Source organism: Telopea speciosissima, chromosome 4 (genome assembly GCF_018873765.1).
Source record: "Telopea speciosissima isolate NSW1024214 ecotype Mountain lineage chromosome 4, Tspe_v1, whole genome shotgun sequence".
NCBI lineage: Eukaryota > Viridiplantae > Streptophyta > Magnoliopsida > Proteales > Proteaceae > Telopea > Telopea speciosissima.
The window spans coordinates 36,559,249-36,583,974 of record NC_057919.1 but is presented as its reverse complement, the minus strand read 5'-3'; the positions used below and the strand labels follow the sequence as shown (position 1 = coordinate 36,583,974).

At 41.5% G+C, this 24,726-nt stretch overlaps 1 protein-coding gene across 2 annotated transcripts in view; it reads left to right on the top strand.

Annotated features, from left to right (window-relative positions):
* The first annotated feature begins 17,753 nt into the window (after nt 1-17,753).
* Nucleotides 17,754-24,726, top strand: part of LOC122660287 (anaphase-promoting complex subunit 4) — a 131,411-nt gene continuing 124,438 nt past the window's right edge. The window contains exons 1-5 of one of the 2 annotated variants that reach the window (XM_043855525.1): nt 17,754-17,991; nt 18,101-18,212; nt 18,705-18,796; nt 20,366-20,449; nt 22,608-22,847. In XM_043855525.1, coding sequence (XP_043711460.1) covers nt 17,923-17,991; nt 18,101-18,212; nt 18,705-18,796; nt 20,366-20,449; nt 22,608-22,847 — 597 coding nt within the window. In that variant the 5' untranslated portion in view covers nt 17,754-17,922. Of the gene's footprint in view, nt 17,992-18,100; nt 18,213-18,701; nt 18,797-20,365; nt 20,450-22,607; nt 22,848-24,726 lie in introns of both variants that reach the window. The other variant, XM_043855524.1, reaches the window with a different exon arrangement.

Here is a 24,726-nt window from a genome sequence, read left to right as displayed (position 1 = left end):
CGTGTAAGGAAAGCCCTGAGAGTCTCGTCTGGGTACTACTTGATCATCATGAGGTGGGTAGCGGTTTCTCTATCAACTCTGCTGCTCATAATATGGGCCACAAAGGCCTTGTTGAGCTCAATGAAACTGAAGGGACTTTGGTTTCAGATGAGCAAACCAAATCCATGCTGCTCCCTTCAAAGTAGATGGGAATGCCCTGGACATAATGACGTCGGATGCTCCTTGGAAGAGCATCACAGATTTGAATCTCTCCAGATGATCCTTTGGGAGAGTCGCACCATTTATATTGATTTGAATCGAGATTAGAAGAGATCTATCAAGATCTACAAATAGGAAACTTAGGTAATTTAGATTACAACCAATATTAACCAAATCCTATCTAGAAGGAAAGACTGATCTCATAAGCAATTATTATCACATGTAATAGGAAATGAGAGTCCTAATAGGACATGTGATTAACTTATAAAACTTGGAGCGCAAGAACCGTATAGCTGGTGGAGAATGTGTCTCTATTGATACACCCCATCAATCTAATGATGAAAGGCTTTGAAGCTTCAGATTGTCACGAAGAAAGGTAAACCGAAAAGTGGAGAGGCCTTTAGTAAAAACATCCACTAGCTGGTCCTTGGTGGAAATGAACTGCACATTAAGCTCCTTCTTGGCAATCTTGTCACAAACGAAATGGAAATCGATTTCCACATGCTTGATTCGTGCATGGAAGATTGGATTAGCAGACAAGTAAGTGGCTCTGATATTATCACACCATATTATGGGAGCCTTTACAACAGGAATGCCAAGCTCCCTGAATAAAGAATGGAGCCAGGTTAGCTCAGTAGAGGCATCTGCGAGGGCCTTATACTCGACTTCAACAGAAGAACAAGCCAATGTCATTTGCTTTTTAGAGGTCCAAGAAATAAGATTAGGACCCATACAGATGGCATATCTCCCTGTGGATTTATGATCATCACCACTACTATCCCAGTCAACATCTGTAATGCTTAGAGACTTAGATTAGTAGAGCAACTGATAAACAAGCTAAGGGAATGGGTAAACTTCACGTAGTGTAGGATGCCCGTCACGTGAGACCAGTGAACATCAGTTGGGGAATGCATGAATTGACAGGCCTGATTGACAGAGTAAGCAACATCCAAGCTTGTCAATGTGATGTATTGGAGAGCACCCATAATGGATCTGTACTGTGTGGGTTAGAAAGAGGGACACCCCCTAAAACTAATAGTTTAGTGGTGGTGGCCATTGGTGTGTGAACTAGTTTGCAATCAGGCATGCTAGCACACTGTAGTAAATCTAAAATATATCTAGACTGAGATAAGAGCCTACCTTTGGGGGTGCGTGTCACCTTAATGCCTAAGAAAATGTTTAAAGGTCCCAAATCCTTGATAGAGAAAGTAGCGGCTAGCGGTTGTAAGAGAGTTGTCATGTGGTCTACGTGACTAGTTGTAACAATAATAGCAACCACATAGACCAATACATAGGTGGTAGATGTACTTGACCAAAGGATAAATAGGGAAGGATTCACACGGTTTATCGTGGTTCTGATTCCAGCGGCAATCACTATAATCGTCGCTCTGAGAATCAAACCAACTATCAGTCTGGATCTCGCAAGTCTGATTATTCCTCTGACTCGTCAAGTGGTTTTCGGCCAGATTCTCACTCGGTTCCTTTGCCGTCAGCGGTGTGTCCTGGTTTACTGTGTCAGATCTGTGCACAAGGTGGACATCAGGCCACCAATTGCCCTCAGAGGTTCAACCATGCCTCCGTTGGTAACTGTTTCTCCTCTCTTCTTAATTCATCTTGTTCCTCCTCTACTTGGCTTCTGGATACAGGGTCTAACAATCATATTACTACAGACATGTCGAACCTTGCCATTAGTTCTCCTTTTACTGGTTCTGATCATATTGTCATAGGTAACGGACAACCTCTTCCTATTTCTCATTCTGGTTCTACTACTATTTCTTGAGGTGGTAATCTTTTCAGTCTTGGTCGTGTCTTAGTTGTACCTGTTATCAAGAGGAATCTCCTCTCTGTTAATCGTTTCTGTCTTGATAACTCTGTTTCTTTTGTTTTTAATTCTTCCTCTTTCTTGATCAAGGACACCAAGACGAACCAGACTCTGTTCCAAGGCCAGAGTAATAATGGACTTTTTGAGCTGCCTTCTGATGCATCTTCCCTTCTTTCCATGTCTGCTATTCGTGCTTCGCTTCCACAGTGGCACGATCGTCTTGGTCATCCGTCCTATAAAATAGTTCGGTATGTTGTTGGGCAATTTGATTTACCTGTGTCCTCTCGCACGCACTCTATTTGTGGATCCTGTGCTTGTGCTAAAAGCCACCATTTACCTTTTTCTTTGTCAAATTCTATTAGTTCTTCTCCTTTACATTTGTTACATTGTGATGTATGGGGCCCTGCTCCAGTAAACTCTATGGACAATTTTTCCTACTATGTTGTTTTTGTGGATGACTTCAGCAAGTACACTTGGCTATTTTCGATGGCTCGAAAGTCTGATGTGTTACCAATTTTTAAGCGATTCAAGACTATGGTTGAGAATTTCTTTTCCATTAATATCAAATGTCTGCAGACAGATGGGGGAGGATAGTTTCAATCTCTTGATCCTTTCCTCCACCAGTGTGGTATATCCCGGCGTATTTCCTATCTTCATACACAGGAACAAAATGGTGTTGCTGAGCGCAAGCACCGCAGCATAGTTGAGTCTGGTTTAACCCTTCTGTTGCATTCTAATTTGCCTCCAGTCTTTTGGAGTTATGCCTTTCTGGCTGCTGTCTATCTTTACAATCGTGTGCCTTCTGTGCTACTTGGGCACCAATGCCCATTATAGCGTTTGTTCAACACTGATCCAGATTATTCGTTTCTCAAAACGTTTGGCTGCCGGTGCAACCCATGGTTGAGACCATATGCTCAGAATAAACTTGATGCACGCTCTAGGCCGTGTCTTTTTGTTGGTTATTCGTTATCTCTCAAGGGGTATAAATGTCTGGATTTATCTACCAATCGCTTTTACGTCTCTCAACATGTCCAATTTGATGAGGTTACATTTCCATTTTCCAACACTTCGTCCTCTTGGGCGTCTGATGACTCTGCAGTGTTTGAGAATTGGCAATCAGCTCCACCGCCATGTCTGTTACCATGTGGCCAATTACCCACTGGGCCCACCAATGCACTTGCTTCTCTGTCTACTGGTTCACAATCCAATGGGTTTGCTGGCTCACAGTCCATTGGATATTCAGGCTCGACTGGTTCACGTTCTGTTGAGGTCTCAAATTCCGGCTTGGGGCCCTCTGATTCGGTTTCAGGGCCCATTACTGTGGGCGATGTGATTCAAGGCCCACAACCAGTGCCTCATCCGATGATGACACAATCACGCACGGGCTCTTTGCGCCCTGTGCAACGCCTAAATCTGGTTGCGGTGGCTAATGGCTCCCCGTTTGATACAGTTGAACCAACGTGCTAACCAACGTACACAGGCTGTGCAATCTCTTCATTGGCGTAAAGCCATGCAAGATGAGTTTGATGCTCTCTTACGCAATGGGACTTGGGATTTAATTCCCTCCTCTTCCACTCAAAACGTGGTACGATGCAAATGGGTATTCAAGATTAAAAAAAAGGCTGACGGGTCCATTGAACGCTATAAGGCACGACTCGTCGCCAAGGGTTTCCATCAAAGACCCGGTCTTGACTACAATGAGACATTTAGTCCCGTCATTCGATCCACCACTATTCGATTGATACTATCACTTGCTGTCACGCACAATTGGCCTCTCAAGCAATTTGATGTCCAAAATGCTTTTCTCCATGAGAATTTAACTGAAATGGTCCTCATGCAACAACCACCTGACTTTGAAGATCCGGCTAAATCATCTCATGTTTGTTGGTTACGCAAGTCCTTGTATGGGCTTAAACAGGCTCTGAGGGCCTGGTTTACTAGACTGAGTGGTGCCTTGCTTACTTATGGCTTTGTGGCATCCAAGACCGACACATCTTTGTTTATCTATCGGTCTGGTCCAGCAGTTATGTATATGTTAGTATATGTTGATGATCTACTTCTCACAGGCAGTGATGTATCGGCCATGGGTTCTCTGGTTTGACATTTGTCATCAGAGTTTGCCCTTAAGGACTTGGGCGCCTTGTATTACTTCTTGGTATGGAAGTTACTCGGTCCAAGGTTGGTTTATTCCTAAATCAGCACAAATACATCACAGATTTGCTTGTCTCCACCAAGATGACTGATGCAAAATAGGTCAGCTCACCTGTTGCCACTGGCTCGGCTTTATCTCTTACCACGGGTACCCCTCTCCCTGATGGGACAGAGTATCGACGTGTTGTTGGGGCCCTTCAGTATCTCACGGTAACCCGGCCAGATTTGAGCTATGCCGTAAATCGGGTAGCCCAATTTATGCACTCTCCTTCAGATGTGCACTAGACTGCTGTAAAGCGCATTCTCCGATTTATCCAATCCACACCCACGGATGGACTGTTCTTTGCTCCACAGATCACCATTTCACTTGTGGCATATTCGGACGCTGATTGGGCTGGGTGTCCACTTGATAGGAAGTCCACCATAGGGTATTGTGTCTTTGTTGGGTCTCATTTGATCTCTTGGTCTTCTCACAAGTAGAAAACAGTCTCTCGTTCCACCACTGAGGCTGAGTATCGGGCTGTGGCTATGGTAGCTACAGAATTGGTTTGGTTGTGCTCTCTTTTCAAGGAACTTGGTGTTTTTCTGCCCACGGCTCCTGTTGTTTGGTGTGACAATATCGAGGCCACGTATCTCACGGCCAATCCGTTGTTTCATGCCCGCACGAAGCATATCGAGATCGGTTTCCATTTCGTCTGGGACATGGTGGCTTCTAAGCATCTTGTTGTTTGCTACATCTCTACGGTTGATCAGTTGGCTGATGCTTTCACCAAGGGTCTCTCCCGTCAACGGTTTGCTTCCCTTCAGTCCAAGCTCACGGTCGGTTCTCCACCGTTGGGCTTGAGGGGGCGTGTTGTGGATACTGGTCCACCTGTTAACCAATCCAGCTCAACATAGTGGTTAGGCTGTTTAGTTCTGTGTGATGTAGACGGGTAACTGTATACCCTTTATATATAGCTTATGTAAACCTTATTACAAAATGAATGAATTGTGGAAAACTCTTTCTCACACACTCTACAAGGATAGGGTTTAAAATTTTGGAAGTGGCAATGATTCATGGCAATCTAGATAAAATAGCAACTTATGGAGAAAACTGAAAGAAAAAATCATTTTTTCTAAGGGGGGAAACTGGAAAAGTCTTCAATTAGGTAATAACGAGAAATTTGTTTTTAGGATTAGAGGGTCGTGATCCGAGCCAAATGTAGATGAAGAAGCCAAGGTGGCATTGCGCCAGAAAGAAAGCCAGATGGGATGGGCAAAACATCCGTCTAGTTTTTTCTTTTCTCAAAGTGGGTGGTTTCTTTTTGTTTGATCAGGTGAAGGGAGATCCTTGCATGGGTAATTCATGAAGTCTTAGGGTTCACATCAGGTTGAAAAGCTCTAAGGCTGCAGGTTTGTGTGATGTAAAGGTTTGTCCTCCTAGTTCATCCTCAACGTGTAAGATTTGGTTAAATCACCGAGTAATACACAAGGGAGGGTAGATGAAGAGACGAAGGTATAAAGCTCAGTCCAAAAAATCGACCTGTCGGCCATCGATGAGGGTGCATACAGTCCAACAAGGCACCACGGCCCGATATTGACCTAATTGCGAATAGAGACGGTGATGAATCTGGGTGAAGTGATAACCTTGGATGGCTTGATATCAGGTTTTGCAAAACAAAGTTGTCCACCACTGAGTCCTTTAGATCCTGAACTTGGAACAAACCCCAATAAATGGTAGGCGCATAAAACTGTGGTTGTTTAAAGGAGGATAATGTGGATATCTTGGTGCCTAGAAAGAAAAATATATCTGGTCGGCAGGAGGCTAGGTGGCCTCTTAAAGCCCTTAGGGTACTGGGTGATTGTAATCCGTGCACATTCCAACAAAAATAATCATTTTCAAGGTCAGCAATATAAATAAAAATCTAATAAAAAGTAATGGCAACAACGAAGTAAAGTTTAAACTTAGAGAAATATATAATATGATAAGCAATAACACTTAAGTCAGATAAATGAATCAAAGATAGTAGAAACTACTAAAGAAGGCAGTCAAGAAAGAAATAAGCACCTGATGTTTCTAGTGAGAGATCGCCAACCACGATTGTATAAGTAATGCAAATACTAAAGAAAATGGCAAAGAAAACACTGAAGGATAATGAAGAGTTGAGGTCTACAATGGACAGAAATACCCGGTATGGAATGGTTGTGGCTTCCTTCTGATCCGCATTTTCATCATCTTCCTCCTCAGAGAATGTTGAAGACGACTGATGTGGCTCCTTGTCCATGCATAACTCCTTTATAATGGTTATCAGACAAGAAAGTAAAGAGTGTGGGGATTTGGTTCTTCAAAAGAAATTGAAAATAAAAGTACGAAGGATTTCAAATTCACAACAGTTGGTTGTGGATTCCAGACAAATGATGGAATATTTATGTTTTTTCTCAAAAGAACCATCGGAAATTTCCAACAAGAATTGTGGAGATAGGTCATCCATAGGTAAAGGAGTGGGGTCTGTGGGTAAGGAAGGAGCTGTATCAACCGGAACAATGGTAGGACCAGTGTGGGCTATTATATCTGTTAGCAAATTAGCATTCCATTAATCACAGAGGTTTAGGGATTACCTGAACCGAATGGAATCGCAGCGGAAGGGACAATCGAAGGCGGCTTGCAGTTACGAGCACAACGCGATCTCTACAGGCTTCTCCACAGAGAACTCCACACCACCAAACCCTAGGCAACGATGGAAACCTTAGGAAACGCAGAACTTGAAAGAGAGGGAGAGATCTAATTCATTAATCCACCCCTAGGGTTTATGCTTTATATCTATATATAGGCTAAAACCCTGGGATAGGCCAATCAAAGGAGGGATCGGTCACTTAAGTGACCGATCCGTCTCTCTCTCTCGTTTTTGGTTCAGCCGGCCTACCTCATGTGGGCGGACCAACTGGGCTTCAGGCCCATCACCGATTTACATGTCTCACTCGCCCACACAGGGCGCATATATATTATGCATTCAAGTTTCTCTCATTCCGCGTTATCCTCCATACAGGTAATGGGGCGTGCGACCTATCGAGATGATACAAGGTAGGAGTACTATATCAAACTTCCATCCAGCCAACATAGTATATCACTCTCAAAAGTCTTGAAATACCCCAAACGATCCACTTACACCCAATCTAACACATACTCTCGACCCCTCATGATGAGCAGTGTTAATCCTTGGTATGTAATGTACTCATGACTGCATCGATCACAAATACGACACATCGCCCAGGCAATGAGTCACATAACAAAGGAGCAAACGTCCAATGGTTTTTCCTGAGCCCCTCATGTCAATCCAAATATCCCCGACAGCTTTCCCAATCGCTTCCCGCTGGACCGCATCATCCATGGTCCTAAGGAGAACGTCAAAGTAGCGTCACTGGGTGTCTTTTTCATGACATCGTCTCAAGTAATAAGGGTATTGTGGGATTAATATAATCCATGTGACTCACACAGTGACGAAGTAGGGATCCATTCAGTCACTCTCACAATCGGTCGATATAAGCACATGCAGTATGATGTGCATGCTATGGCGTAACTCCCACTAGGGTGGGCATGTCACGCGTAATAAACAAACGCCATACAGATCTTAGTCTAGTCGCTACTCTAAGCGCCTAACCTGAGTCTCTAGCGCAGTCACCCTCATGGTTTCTGCCTAGAACCTCACATCTGGCTTCTAACAGACTTGGAAATGTGGTGTCTTCTAAGTTGAACCAAGTAAAGGTCTCATCTTAGCTCTAACTAAGGCGCCATAGAGCACACATGCTCATGGGCTCATCTCGCTCGCTACACCCCAGTGTCGAGGCGAATCACCAGTGTGAGTGCGTCGATTCTAAGCCTGGTGACATCTTTACAAATAATGAATGTATACACACAAGATTACTCAAACAAATATATGCTCATCAATAAATGTAAGAGAAATACAAATAAATGTCCATCACAAACAAAGTGTTCCCAAAGCAAATACATATCAGATCCGCCTGATTCCCAAGTTCCTAACGTGAACTAGGAAAACCTCTCTGGCAATGGGCTTAGTCAATGGATCAGCCAACATATTGCCAGTGAAGATATGCTGCAGAACCACTTCACCTCGCGCTACCATGTCTTGAATGTAGTGATACCATATGTCAATGTGCTTGGCTCTACCATGGAACTTGGGGTCCTTCGCAAATGCAAGCGCTGTCGTGTTGTCACGGTGTATAAGCACAGCGTCGTCTGAGTGAGCAGAAACACTAAGTCTCTGCAAGAACCTCCTAAGCCAAACGGCCTCCTGTACTACTATCGAACATGCGACGTACTCCGACTCCATCGTGGACAGGGCGATGCAGGTCTATTTCTTGCTACTCCAAGTGACAGCCCCGCCTCCCAGGACAAACGCGTACCCCGAAGTGGATTTGCGCTCGTCTCTATCACTAGCCCAATCAGCATCACTATAGCCTCTCAGTCTCAAGTCTGAACCACTGAAGATGAGCGAGAGGTCTACAGTGCCACGTAGGTATCGAAGTATCCTCTTTATTGTCTGCCAATGAGCTGGCCCTGGGTTACTTTGGTAACGGCTCACCATGCCAACGGCAAAGCAAATATCTAGACGCGTGCACATCATCACATACATCAGACTGCCTACTGCCACTGCATAGGGTATTTTGGACATTTGGTTTCTCTCTTCATCGCTCTTAGGGCATTGGTCTAGGCTCAAAGTGCATGCCTTGTCCATTGGAGTGTCAATGGATTTCGAGTTGCTCATATGGAACCGCTCTAGGACTTTCTTTATGTAAGTCTCTTGAGACAAACTAAGAAGTCTCCTAGTGCGATCCCTTACAATCTTCACGCCCAACACAAAGTTGGCCTCACCCATGTCCTTCATCTCAAAAGTAGAGGACAGCCACTCTTTAGTGGTGACAATCATTTCAATGTCATTCCTAGCCAACAAGATGTCGTCAACATACAATGATAGGATGAAAACCCATGCCTTGGACCATTTAACATACACGCAATGGTCCTCTTCAATCATGTCAAAACCCACAGTGGTAATGGCGTGGTGAAATCTAATGTACCACTACCTGGACCATTGCTTAAGGCCATAGATGGAACGTTTGAGACAGTATACTTTGCGCTCATGTCCCTTCTTCTCAAAGCCCACAGGCTGAGCCATAAAGATCTCCTCGTCCAGTTCCATTGAGAAAGGTAGTTTTACCGTCCATTTGATAGAGTTCCAAATCCAACTTTGCGACAATGGCTAGAATGAGGCAAATTGAGGCCATTCTCACCACAGGGGAAAACGTCTCATCATAGTCTATACCCTCCTTTTGAGTATATCCCTTCGCCACAAGACGTGCCTTATACTTGTCAATTGATCCATCTGCCTTTTGCTTGACCTTGAGGACCCACTTGTTTCCGATGGCCTTGCCCCCAGGTGGAAGATCAACTAACTCCCAGACATGGTTCTTGCTCATAGAACTCAACTCATCTTCCATAGCAGCTTACCACATTTCCTTAGTTCGAGAAGAGAGCGTCTCACTCACTGAGGCTGGCTCATCCTCATCCCTCGGGACACAGACAAGGGCAGCATCCCCTTCAATCTCAAAATGACGTCGAAGAACGTGTCCACGTGCGCTCTTACGCGCAGAGGGTTCTTGACCCACGGGTTTTGTGCTTTCATTAGGTAGCACGCTCCCACTGGGCTGATGATCACTCTCACCCTCTCTGGCGATCTCTTGATGAGTGTTTAATTCCTCACCCTTGCCAAGAGTAGGTGAGACACTTTCATCACTCTCTATCTCAAAAAGATCAAGGTCTCTGCTAGCGTCACTAATGCTAGGAAAATCGGTCTCTAAAAAATCCACACTACATAGCCTTTATATAGTGTCACCGTACACTACATAGCCTTTCGAGGTATCAAAATATCTTATAAAAATACTCTTTTTAGCTCTAGGGCCAAGTTTTTCAAACTTATGGGAGGTACTATGAACATATCCTACACATCCCCATGGTCGCATATGCCCCAAAGTGGGCTTTGCGCCTTTCCACAATTCATAGGGAGTGGAGGAAACTGACTGTGATGGCACGCGTTTAAGGACGTAGGCAGCGGTCAACATAGCATCCCCCTAAAAAGATATTTGGAGGTTGGCCTGCGCCATCATCGATCTAACCATATCTAAAAGCGTTATATTCCTCCGCTCTGCTACACCATTTTGCTGTGGAGTGTGGGGAATATTCAGCTGCCTAGTGATTCCTTTTTCCTCACACATCTCTTTAAATTGATCGGACAAATATTCACGTCCTCGGTCAGTGCGCAGAGTTTTTAACCTCTTGCCTTGCTGATTCTCAACCTCTGCTACAAAGCGTTTGAAGCAATCTAGTGCTTCGTAGCGGTGAGCGATCATATACACATAATCATATCGCGAATAATCATTGATAAAGGTGAGAAAATAGGAAGCACCATGTCATGCCTTCACGTTCATAGGTCCGCAGATGTCCGAATGTACAAGCTCTAAGGTATGGGTTGCTCGTTTGGCCTTTCCGAAAGGCTTTTGGTGGGCCTTACCTGCTAAACAGGCCTCACAAGTCGGTAGGTTAACTTTTGCGAGTGAGCCAAGAAGGCCTTCTCGAGCTAGCCGTCCCATCCTATCTCGACCTATGTGTCCTAGTCTAGCATGCCAACTAATTGAATCAGAACTGGTATTAGAATCAACTACAAAAGATGAAGAGGAAACAATAGGAATTATCAAATCTAATTTAATAAAACCATTCTCAAGCCTACAATGTCCAAAACTACTACCATCTAATCGTATCTCAAAAGAGTCACCACAAAAAATAAATGAATATCCTAAAGTCAATAATGCAGTAACTGAAAGTAGATTATGCTGGATTTCTGGTGTGTATAGCACATCATGAAGTAGCAAGATGCGCCCAGTGTGCAAGGTGAGCTGGTAGGTACCAACTCCTCGAACTGCTTCACTTGTGCCATTCCCTATATAGATACTTTGGGTGCCATCCAGAATCTTTCTATAATCTACGAACCCTCCTCGATCTCGCGTTGTGTCTTGTTGCACCTATATCCACAATCCAATCAGATTGGGTTTGGGCAACCAAAATTTGTGTACATACAAAAGTACAAGGAGAGAGAGGCAGAAATGGTACCTGCTTCGCTTCAGTGCAGTCACGAGCGAAGTGCCTCATCTTCTGGCAGTTATAGCACCTGACCTTGATGATATCTTTCTTTCCACCTCACTTGCCACGTCGATGCTTGGTGGTCTTACGCCCAGTTGGTGCAGCTTTCTGAGCTTGTTCCTGATTCCTAGTGTTTCTCTGTGTCTTGCGCTTAGACCCATTCTTGCGCTGTCCCGCTTGGGCGACAAGGGCATGTGATTGGGTCACCTCTAGGCGCTCCGCCTCTAGTTCCACATGAGCGGTAATGTCATTAAATGTCTTGACAGTGTTGTTATGTGTCAGAACTATCTTCATCTGCCCCCAGGAATCAGGCAACGTCCTGATGACGGCCTGTACTTGCTACTCATCGGTAAGGTGTACCCCAACATCATCCAATTCTTGGATCATGTCTTTCACGACCCTGAGGTGTTCAACCATAGTGTGCTTGGGGTCCTTACAATACATCTCAAACTTTAAGGTCATGGACCTAAGTCTGGTCGTGGATGTACCGCCACAGTCGAGCCTTACCTGGTCCCACATGGACTTGACAGTCTCGCACTTCTCATACTGGCTGATAAGATCATCGTGCTTAACATAAGAAGCGCGCACTACGATCTCTCTTAAACCAATTGTCGTAAGCCTCTTTTTCTTGACGGTGACGGACGATAGTACCCACTTTGGGTGGGGCCATCTCAGTGGTCAGGTGTTCTAAGTAATCTTGCTCATTAAGCAAGAACTTGGCCTTTCGGTGCCACATGTCATAGTTGGTGCCATCCAACTTGTTGCCTTAGTTAAGGTCGGCAACAATAGTCTTAGAGGCCATCACTACAATATGCAAGGGAGGACATTTAGTATACATCCATAAATCCACAAATTTGTTCAAGAAACCCTAATTAAAATTAATGGTACCCTTCCCCACACGGTGAGACCAAAAACTTCGCTAAGCTGGTAATCAAATCTCACAATGTGTGGGTCTAGGGATGTATAACTTTAACTGATTTCGAACAAATGTAGGAGAAAAAACAAGAATCTCCTAACCACAGTTTAATGCGTCATACACACGGGTGCGCAAGGGACTCACACAAGAGACCCAAATTTGGTACTTGAAGTGATATGCCGAGTCGGTACAGGGTTGTGATACACAGTGCAGTAGCTCCCATTACATGGCTTCTCAAGAATTATTAAAAATACAACTGGTTCTTTACATTCAAGATTCTTACTACAAACTACCGGCGAGCACTGCACTTTGTATCACTTCCAGGTACCAACTCTAATGCACATCTATCCAAAAAACACATCACTTGACAAGTACCAAATCCATCCCATGAGAAATAAATAATAAAACACATGGTTGCATGGGATGGGGTGTTTGACAGCGATACCCTAATGGCAGCGTCAAACAGGTCTGTACCGCAATGGGGGGAATCACATGTTTCTTTATTAACAAAGTGGCCTTAGGCGATCTCCAATACACATGGGAAAAATATGAGACGATTTGGGGTAACACCCTATCTCCCATTTTTCTCCTATGGATCTCACAAAATGATTTCTCACTAACGGGGGGTGCACATGAAATAAATAAAATACCCCCCAAAAATGAAAAACCCTACAGGGGAGATCCTCAAAAAATTTATCGGGGGCCATAAGAACAAATCACCAATATATGATATCTAAACATACATGATTTATTCAATAAAGAAACCACATAAATAACCATATCATTGACAAATCCCAATGCCTGTATAAAAAATCAAAGCATATGCATATAGTTGTAACTAGCCAAAACCATATCACATATAAGCCCATTAGGGAAAAAAGGTAAGGGGTGGGTGAAGGGATTCCCACTTCACCCATCTCCTTCCCCCAAAAAACCCTAAAAACAAATCCTTAAAAAAGAACTTGAAACTGCCCAATTTTTTATTTATTTATTTATTTTTTAATATATCTGCAGGGTTGGCCACCATACCAGCAGCCATGTGGCACACAGTCGCGGCAATCGCAGGCCATGGCCTGCTGCTGCCGCTGCTGTGCGCACAGGTACATCACGGCAAGCAAAAAAAAGAGAAGAAAAAAAACTTTCAATCATGATGTCAATCATGATATCAATCATGACATTTAAATTTTTTTTTAATTAAAAAACATCATGATTTCAATAAAACAAAAACCCTTTTTTTCTATCTTTCTTCCTCTTCCTCTTCAGTTTTCCTACTATTGCAGCAGCTGTGCTTGGCCACTGCCGAGCATGGCTGCTGCCCCCTCTCATCGTTTTTTTTTTATTTTTAAAACCACCTACTGCTGGGTTAAAAAAAAACACGGAACGATTGCAACGGCCATGCTTGGCCACTACTGAGCATGGCCGCTGCCTACTCATCATTTTTTTTTTTTTAAATAAAAAAAAACACCTGCAGCCAGCTTCGGCGCGCCTTACACATGGCAGCAACTGTAGCCGCTCCATGCGCCAAGGCCGCTGCCAAGGAGGGTCGATCGATAGGCGAAGGGGAAGACAAAAAAAAAACTACGAACAACAAGCCCTAATCGGCTCTGATTCCAATATTAGCAAATTAGCATTCCATTAATCACAGAGGTTTAGGGATTACCTAAACCGAATGGAATCGCAGCAGAAGGGACGATCGAAGGCGGCTTGCAGTTACGAGCACAACGCGATCTCTACAGGTTTCTCTATAGAGAACTCTGCACCACAAAACCCTAGGCAACGATGGAAACCTTAGGAAACGCAGAACTTGAAAGAGAGGGAGATATCTAATTCATTAATCCACCCCTAGGGTTTATGCCTTATATCTATATAGGCTAAAACCCTGGGATAGGCCAATCAGAGGAGGGATCGATCACTTAAGTGACCGTCCCTCTCTCTTTCTCTCTCATTTTTGGCTCAGCCGGCTTGCCCCATGTGGGCGGACCAGCTGGGCCTCAGGCCCATCACCGATTTACAATATCCAAAGAACAAATGAGATTTGTAAAGGATATTGGTTGTGGTGAATAAAGTAGGAAGCCTGTAGAGTCAGGTATGGGAGGTGAGATAGATGAACTGGGCAAAATGAGCACTTGAATAGCATGAGTCTGGTCTACTCCAGGTGTATATTTAGTTCGTTCGAAGTTGTTCCCTGTTTTTGTTGAATAAAGCCTATGTGTCAGACAAGAAGTACGTAATAGTAGCGCCTGAGGAAGGTTCATGTACCTGAATGTCATCTGCAAAGGAAGAAGAATTCTTTAAGGTGCCAAACAAAGTAATCAGGGAGCTGAGATGAACATCAACAAGACGAATAATGTCTTCCAACTCCTGACTCTGGGTCTTGAGAGGATCAAATACAACTCGACAGCTTCCAGGATCATCTTCATATTGCTTCTGACACCCATTTAATGGAACCGGAGAGTGCATGGGTCCTTTCAGAGTAGCATCAACCAGAGGCAATAATGAAAACCGATTCTGATTGAGAGCCAACCACAACACCAATTGCATCTGGGTTTAGAAATTCTGAGCATAATTGATCTTCAAGTACCATTAAGTCAGCCTCATTACTTCTAGTGACAGATTTAACAAGCTCTGTAATAGCGATAATAAAATAATCTTGATCATAAGTAAAAGTGACTGATGGAATAAATATAGGTTTAGTAATATTGAAATCAATACCTGGAATGGGAAAGTTCCTGAAGGCACAAAGTTCAGTCTTGTGGGATAAAAGACCACATGCAGAACATGCAAAGTAGCATTCAAATTTTAACGTAATAACTACACCACCACCCCTGTTAGAATGCAACTTGATGGTACAACAAAGCTTCCTTTTAAAATTAAAAGAATCTTAATTCTTGCAGTCCAAGGAGGAAGTCCACATTGATCTCAGTTCAAAAAAACATAAATAGGCCGACCTAGAGAGGCCATCGATTGAGAAATAACAGCTTCTGTAAAGCTTGTCTCCGGAATGTTAGGGAGCTGGATCCATAGAGCGATTTCAGCAAATTCCTCAGAGCCACAAAGGAGCTGAAAGAGTGAGGAAGTAAATAGGTGTAAAACATATTCATTAAACCACCATGGAGCACCTTCGTAAACTACATCTTGATCCTGCTCTGGAAAGAATTCTATAAAAAAGAAACCACGGAGCATACAAAAATTCTTTTTGCTCCGAAGGAAGTCAACAATAAAGCTAAGTGATCTTTTAAAAGAGAAATATCAAGAGCATCCCAACCAACCACCATGCCACAAAGAACATTAGGTTCGGCAGGAAAAAGCTCATCATCACAACCCAAAGGGTTTCGAGAGTCAAAAGAAAACTTAGAGGGTTTGGAAAGGGAAGATAAAAAGGATCGGTGAGGCCTTTGAGGTGCCCCCCCGCTTGAAACTCCCTCACTTTACTAGACCGATTAGAATTATGCTTTGAAGAAGACCCAAGAGGCGCATGGATTGGATGAAGAGAAAGTGAAGCCCGACCTCTTCCACATTTAGGTTTTGAAGTAGCCGGAACGGAGTTTGGGTATTTGAACCGATGCTCGTAAGAACGACGTTGATCCATTATCTGTGGTTGTAGATCCAAAGAAAAGTGAGAGGTTGGGTAGTAGAGACAAGTGTAGTAAGCGGGATATGGAGGAAATTTTAAGCTTTGTAAACAAATAAAGTAGTGAGGGGGAAGAACCAGAGGAGAACCGTATAAAGGAAGTTAGCATGAAGCAAGAGCCGTGCAGTCAAAGAGGAAGCCTTGGGAAAAGGAGCTGAAAAGGAAGTGAGAAAATGTGATGAGTGTTAGTGTATATAAAACAATAAAGAAAATAGAGAATAGAGTGGATTATAGTTGTGGAAGAAGGATATAAAGTGAAGACGTGGAAATAGATTGTTTGGAATTCCGAGGAGACTAAGGAAAGGAAGATAGCTGTACTGCCATTACTTTTCGCTTCTAAGACGTGTGCGTGGTTCTTATGGGGGGAGAGCTAGTAGGAGTCATCCTATCCCAATAGCATAAATTTGGAGCTCAATATGAAATCCTATTTACTTGCAAGACCCGTTTGGATAAGGGCAAACTCCAGAGATTCGAAGGCTTACAACACCTTGCGTTGACCCTTTCCTGAACCAGAACTGGGGGGTGAGAGGAAAAGGGGATCAAAATGTCCCATCAATAAAGTGAAGGCTTTCCGGACCTTCTTCCTTTCAACACGACCCTCAAAAAGCCTTTTTCCATAAGCCCCTTAGGGAGTGGGGCCCCTCTTCGATAAGGAAGGAAATGATATAATCTCAATTTTACGACAAATCCCCTGCAGGCTCAGATAGGTGACCTTACCGCCAAGGTGAATATTCTAATGCAGGCGATTGGCTCTACTCTACTACTCCGAGAGAGGGATAAGCGGAAGCAGAGGCACGACACCAAGAAGAAAGGGAGTATAGGTGACAATGGGGAAATCAGAGAAGAGGAAGTCAATGGCCTGGTTAGAAGAATGCAATTTTTTATATTTCCAAAGCTCCTCAACTATACCCAGGTAAACGATTTATCTCCATGATGCAGTGTCACGTGGTGGAGAAGGAGACGAAACAGACAAAAACCTCTTCAGGATCCCCTTAAGCATACAAGCATTCAATAATTTATACATCAAGCATACAAACATATCTATCAAATAATTATAAAAATACAATAAAACGGTAATAGGCATATACCTTAAAATAAGTACGAATTTCTTCACTGTGTGAGTGTATCGCTCAACTGATTGTATTGTCAACAATGACAACAACAACAACAATAGCCCAACATCTTCCAATTTCATTCCTACATAGGTAAGCTCTTGGTTCTCTCTCTCTCTCTTTCACACACACACACATGCGCTTCTCTTTTTGGCTAAGAAACCATTTTAAGATTTTCTAGAAAGAGTCAGAATGATTTTGAAGAATGGAACATAGTTGGAAAACTGGGTTTTGACTAGGCCCAATCATCCGAGTAGAGTCAAAATATTGAAAAACGTGGTCAAGAGTTGTGTAGACTAGGTCAGGGTAAAAATGACAAGACTGAGTCATAAATCGTCCACGTCAAATAAGACTCAATATTTTTACCTGAGTCATGACAAACTCGATGAGTTTAGTCATTTTCTAAAAAAATCGTAAAACTGATTCACTTAGAATTTGAGTTGAGTATAATAGTAAATCCGTAGTCTAAAACAGTAAGAAACCCTCAGCTCTTTGAATCCCTTCCCTTGTTCAATGGTATAAACTCAAATTGCTTTGATATATGAGTTCATTATTTTATCTATAATTTTCTGAGTTTTTACTAATTTATACATATTTACTGTATTAAAAATTTAAAAAACATGACTCGCCTTGACTGGATTTGACAAGGCTGATCGCTAGGTTTTTATGAAAGACGAGTCGAATAAAAAAACCTGGTTTTTCAACTATGGAATGGATACAAACAAAAAGAGCCTTTACCGGGTGAGTCACCAGCGAGTGATGCAATCATTTTCCTAAACAACCTTCCACTAAAATTCCCGCCCTCGCTGTGAGGACTGAGGTTCTTCTCCGGTACTCACTACAGTCCCATTTCATAGACTTCACGCCGGTCGTATCAGAATTCAGAACTGTAGAGCACCCGCCATGGAAACAGAGGAATCCCAAGCAACCATACCCTTTCAGCTTCAGTTCGATAAACCACTTGCCTCTCAGGTTCATTTATTCACAATTTTTTTTTTGTGTTTTTCTTATTTTGAATTATTTTTGTCGTTTTCACCTCATTTGGTGCTTATTCCCTACTTCAATCTTCTCCATTGTTAAGGTCAAATTCGCAGAGTGGAATCCAGAGAAGGATCTTCTGGCCATGGTTACAGAAGACTCGAAAATCCTCCTGCATCGCTTCAATTGGCAAAGGCTATGGACAATTTCTCCAGGTTCCTCTCTTTTTTTTTTTGGGGGGGGGGGGGGGTTTACATATGCGAATACTTAGACTTCAGAATTCGATGGAATTTCTTTGTTTCTTAAGAAATTAGGGGAATGGAGCAGCTTAACCCTGACTTTTCTTTGCTTTAGTTGGCGTGAATCATTCAGCAAACTGTATATATGTACCCTGAGTAGCGATATTATGTTTCTGGGCCTAACTTGAAAATGAAATTCTTTCAGTGTTTGAATATTGATCGGTTTCCTACTTCTTAGTACTCAATAAAGAACGAGCGCTTGATTGGTTCCAATCTATCTAGTTCTTCAATACTTTGAAATTTCAGCTTTGTTGGAATCTGGTGTTGATGAATGACCAAGCAATTTTTCTTCTCCTTGGCATGTATATGAAGTCATGCAAACATTGACTATGGATGGATTTTAACTGTAATGCCTTGATTCCCTCTGTCCCTTCAATGGCTTTGGACTCATTGATTCATCTTCTGTAGGAAAATGCATAACGGCTCTATGTTGGCGCCCTGATGGTAAAGCAATAGCTGTTGGGCTTGAAGATGGGACTATTTCACTACATGATGTTGAGGTACGAGAGACTTAGAGTTAGATCAATGAAACATATCTGAAGTTCTTTGAGCTGTTTGTAACTGGTTATCTCCTTGCGGTATTATTTAGTTGTTGCTATTTATGATTATAATTTTTTGAATCTATGTTTCATTTGCCTTATCAATTCCTGGATATATATTTTGCGAAGTTCTTTGGGAAGCTGGGTCCTTCAGGGATGTGTGAAGCCTTTAGAGTTTGAAATAGGAAATTTTGCTTCCCTGTTAATGTTTGACAGGCCCTGGGTACATTACTCAAGTGAAGCTTCATTCTGTCCTACAAGGTCTCAGGGATTTTAGAGCTGGGAGAAGTGAGAGATTAACTGCTCTGGGCAACTCTTACATAGTTAACTTAAAGATTCAAAATATAGCAGCAGGAATATATTTGGTTGGATAAAGTAGTATAAAGCAGTAGAGGGTGGGCCTCGGTGCAATGGTAAGGTTGCTTTATTGGAAGTTTGCAACCTGGTGGTCGTGAGATTGAAACAGGAAACAGCCTCTCTGCGAAATGGGGTTAGTACTTATGTTCTTCCCTAGACCCTGCAGTAGTGGGAGCCTCGTGCACTGAGTACGCCCTTTTAAAGTAGTATATATAAAGCAATATCAAAGGCTTGATTGCCTTCAGGAATGCAAGGAATCCATGCAATGAACCACTAATCTTTTGTTCCGTAATATGATAACCAAAACTATTCCTTACACTGGCTAGAAAAGCATTTAGATGTAAAGACCCAAGTATCATTATTAATAATAGGCATTTAATTTTCATTAAGAAAATGACCCCAAGAAGTGCAAGAGATATGGAATGAAAATGCAAGGCAAAGGCATTACAAAATGGCACTCAAATAAAAGCATGCAAGTCAGCGAGGAAACAAGATTGCTATACTCTCATTAACTCCTTAGAAGGAGACACTAATGAGAAACTGATCAATCTGTAAACATGGCCTTGGCAAATATCTTGCCTTCCCTTGAGAAATCCTTCTAATTTGGTTCAGCCAAATTGCCATCTAATGGCATGAGCTAAAAATTTCCTAACTCTCCATTTGCTTCCAGAAGTTGTCGTCAGCCAACGAGTAAACACAACTGTAAGCCTCATCAATTAGGACTCTAATTTTAACTCTAGTTACAACTTTGCTTTTACCATCTCAACCACCCTCATCAAATCCTACTAAAGAAGCCCAATTTCTCCAAAAATAATCATTCCTTTCTAAAATATTTTTCTTAAACCTTATTTCTTGAACGGTAGAAACCAGCAGATAATTTCTAATTGAGTATTCAGCAATTCTGAAAGTTTTTCCTTGCCATTCTGGGTCAGGGATTTATGATTCTAAATAGGTTGAAAAATCATTGCGGTTCCGGTTAAGTGGTTAATCTGTAAACTTGAGGTGATGTGCTTGTTAAAGGAAATGGTGTATAATCTGATTAATCTGTCTGAAACTAATGGTACTTGTTTCATGCATTTGAATGTGATGCAATGGCACCCGCTTTTTTTATTGATTTGCTCCACCTATGCTGCCTATGTTTGCTAAATAATAAAATGTTGTTTGCAAAAACAGAATGGAAAGCTGTTGAGAAGCGTAAAGTCTCATAGTGTGGCTGTTGTGTGTCTTAACTGGGAGGAAGATGGACAGCTGAATTTGGTATGCAATTATATAGTTCTTTGTTCATTCTCAACAGATAATCTGAGCATCATGGGTATGCTGAATGGAATAATAACTCTTTATTACATAAGAATTGATTCCTGCTTTCAATTTGGATATTATTGCCTTTGCCTGCGCCTTCCCTTTAAAATCTTTCATTCATTGCTTTTTCAGATGTATTTTGATTGCTTATTGTTCATTCTTTGGAGATCACTGTTACAATAAGTACAAACTGCTTGTGTTCTTGTGGCTTGGTCCTGAAACTTAAACTGCAAAGCAATTCATCGTTTTAGAATTGAACTACTTATTTATTTATTTAGCCTCTCTGCTAAAGCTGCTAAAGCAAGGGTAAGGCTGTGTACAGTATGTCCCTCCCCAGACCCTGCAGTGGCGGGAGCCTCGTGCACTGGGTACGCCCTTTTTAGGCATGCTGGTTAGAGATTGGTTGAGTGACAACAGGTTTTTAACCTTGTGGACTATGTTAATATTGGGGACTTATTTTATTATTATTAACTTTTTGGTTGACAACAAGAGAAATTTCATTCAAAACTATAAAATATTAGGGAGCTATAGAGCTGTACATTTTATGCAAACAAAGCAAGAATGCAAATTCAAGGAAAAAAAAACCCGAATGAGGGAATTCAATCCAAAAGTTGTCACTTATTCTGCCTCATTTCATGGCTGCAAACTCCTTCAAATTCCTCTGAATAGCTTGCCTATTCAGCTAAAATACGACCCTTATAAGATTGCTTAAATCTGATTTATATTGAGGGAGTTATGGTTCAGTCAAACTTAATTTGGTATATGCGAATGCTGTCAAAATCGCTTTGAATGAAAATATATATTTTTTACATATCAAAACAAATGAATATTTTATAGCACTTTTGGCTTTTAGCAATATTTTACCATATTAATATTTATGGAATTTATAGATTTGAGAAAATCTCCAACATTTAAAAGTTGAAAATTGCACCTACCGCCGAAAATCCAGTTTTTATCCTTGAACTGGGGGGTTGACTTTTTATCCTTTTGGAATTTGATTTTTTAACTATGTTTATTGGATTCAAATAGGGGGCATTTGCTTATTTATGAATATTATCTTAAGTTACTTAAATGATATTAGGCATAAATAAGTGCCTCCTTTGACAACTATGATTCTTAGTATACTGTGCATACACTAGTAAACTTGGGTGAAAAACCACAAGTTTCATTTTGAGTGTTTTTTTTGGTGAAAATAGTTCATGCATTGTGTTTAGAATATAAAAAATAGGTTGTATACAAAAAATCAGATAAAAAAACCATTTTTGGGCCTTGAAACCATCACCTCGAGTTGGCTGGGAAAAAATCCCTGGTTTCGAGCAGTTTCGACCATATCTCAGTTTCTGGCTGGTCGAAATCAGGGTCGAAACCGAGTTTTAAAACCTTGACTCCTACTCAAACTTGGATTCTATAAACCAAACATAGACTTAGAATGAAACCTAGATTCAAATTCCTAATAAGTCTAGGACTTGACTTAGCTAACTTTTAACATAAAAAGGACTCAATAACTGCATGAATTTGGACTAAGCTAATCCTACTTGACTAATCTTGTATTACATAAAACCCTTGGACCAAATGGTGAAGATATATAGAACCCATCCCAAGGCTTATTTCCAATTAAGTCCTTTTGTGATTTACTTCCATCACTTAAAGCCTATTTCTTCATGATCCATGGTTTATCAGTTCTTTGCTTTTCTTTTTTTTGGTGTCTTTTTTGAACACATTGAACCATCTCAATCACCTTCCCTCTTTCTTGTTTTCTATTGATGCTAATTCTCAAATTTGCCGGAATGAATTTATAGCTGATCCCATCCTTCATGGTCTTGCCACTCATCATTCGTAAGATTTTTATCCCAGTTAACACTCATTATAAGCATATTCTTTCCTTGCCACCATCCTAAAAAAAAGGAAAGCAATAAAGAAACAAAAGTATACAACAAAATAACTTACAAATTTGTTAAACATACCTATATATGTATATATTTTGAGTATCTTTATCCAATTTTTTACTGAGAAACAATTCTATCCTTGTGTATAACCCGTGGAAGCCTCATGTTTGTTTATTGGTTTCCTATCATGGAGTGATGCTTGCTAATTCTTTTTCAAAATTTTCATTCAGGATGATGGTGGTAACATCTCAACTTATGAAGACCGTACTCCACGTTTCTTTCCTCCTGCTCCAAGAGTTCCTCGGATGCCTGGAGTGGTGTCTGGGGATGCTGGATTCATGGATGACAATGAAGACTCATTTCGAGAACTGTCAAATTCTTCACATCAACGTTTCAACATCCTATGCAGTGGAGACAAAGATGGAAGCATTTGCTTTAGCATATTTGGGATTTTCCATATAGGAAAGATTGTGAGTTAAAGCTTTGATTTGGAATGTGACTTCTAAGCTATATCTTATCAAAACATGTGGGTCATGTGGATCTATTGTGCATCCAAGTAATTGATATTGTTCACTCCTTGGGGTTTATCCCCTTTCTATTGATTGTTACTTAGCTCGCATGCAATTAGGTGGAACATTTGTCAATACTACTTGCTTATATTTGGTAGTTCAATCATAAAATGATGCATATGGAATTCTTCAGTGTATGCAATTGTGCATCTAGAATGAATGTATCAAGGAATGCCAAGTAGATGGTGGAATGATGGTTTGAAGAAATTAGAAAGATGACATTTTTCAAAATTGAAACATTGTGTTCAAAATGTGGATAAGAAAGTGCAATGCCAACTATTATAAAAGCATATTTGGGATTCTCCCATCTTTTTGGTGGGAAAGTTGGTTGTTATTGGTCAAACTCATGGCTATTGGGCTAGTTAATATTCAATAGATCATATTAAATCTTGATTTCTTGTTTATATGCTAGTCACTGATTTGGTTTGGTGACAAGTTATCCTTGGATGACAGGGCAGTCTGAAGGACTTCTAAGTTTACGGTCTGGATTAACTTATTCAATATTTAGAAAAGTAGGGGAGGTATGTGTAAATAGTGAAGCATCATGGATGCGTCGGTAATTAATGGATACCTCAGGGGAGGCATGTGTAAATTTCTTTTTTGTTTTTGGTATGTGGTTTTATTGAGGTCAAGGGTGTTTCTTTTGTTGACTTTAGGTCTGATTGGGTTCATGTAGTTGTAAGAAGACAACTTTATTCAATGGGTTGGTTCTGTCCTTTAGTCTTTTTGCAGGGGAGGGATGGGGTTATTGCAATCCCTTTCGTCCCTCCATTTTTCCCCCTTACATATTTTTTGACGAAATAAGATTACCTCTTCTTCATTAAAGTGAAAGGAAGAAGATGGGAGTATAAAAAAAGGGCATACCCAGTGCACGAGGCTCCCGCCACTACGGGGTCTGGGGAGGGTCATAATGTATGCAGCCTTACCCCTGCTTTTGCAAAGAGGCTGTTTCCAGACTCGAACCCGTGACCACTTGGTCACAATGGAGCAACGTTATTGTTGCATCGAGGCCCACCCTAAAAAAGATGGGAGAATCTACCCTCTATTAAATCATCATTTTTGGAGACAAAAAACCTAGGTCGATAGGAAATATTTTGGATTTCAATTGAAATTTGATCGAAATATTGAACTATTCGGGTACAAATTTCGGTGGTCAAATGGCCATATTTTGGTCCGAAACTTCAGCGAAACCCTAATTAAGCATCTCTAAACATATTTAAACCTTTAGATTATAAAAACCCCCACCCAATGGTAGTTTGGCTTCGGACCCTTGGTTGCTAGTGTACACCGGAAGAACCCTAGATATCGACCCTTAAACCCTTGGTTGCTAGTGTACAAGATTATCTTAGGCTGGACAACTATCGCTCCGTCGGGATGACTGGAAGAACCCTAGATTTTGTTTCTTCTTCTCTATCTTGTACTGGTGGCATGAGTGGAAGAAACCCTCTTTGAAAGATCCCTCTCCCTCCTCCTCTCCTATTTTCGATCTCTGTTATGCTTTCACTATTTTCTTATATTGAAGATCCCTCTTCTTTCTTTGGTGGTGCAAATGTACTGCTGCTGTCCCATATAGGGAAGCAGTGGTATGTAACACATTATTTTTTATTGATTTACATGTTTCATGTTGGTGTTAGTATTCTGTCCGCCTTTTGCTTGTTCCTTGTTTTTCATATTCCATCTAATCTCTCCCAAAACCAACTTACTGATATGTCTTCCACTTTACCCTTACCGATATCTCTCTTTGTGCGTGCTCCTTGTCCTTCGTATTCACTTTCATTCA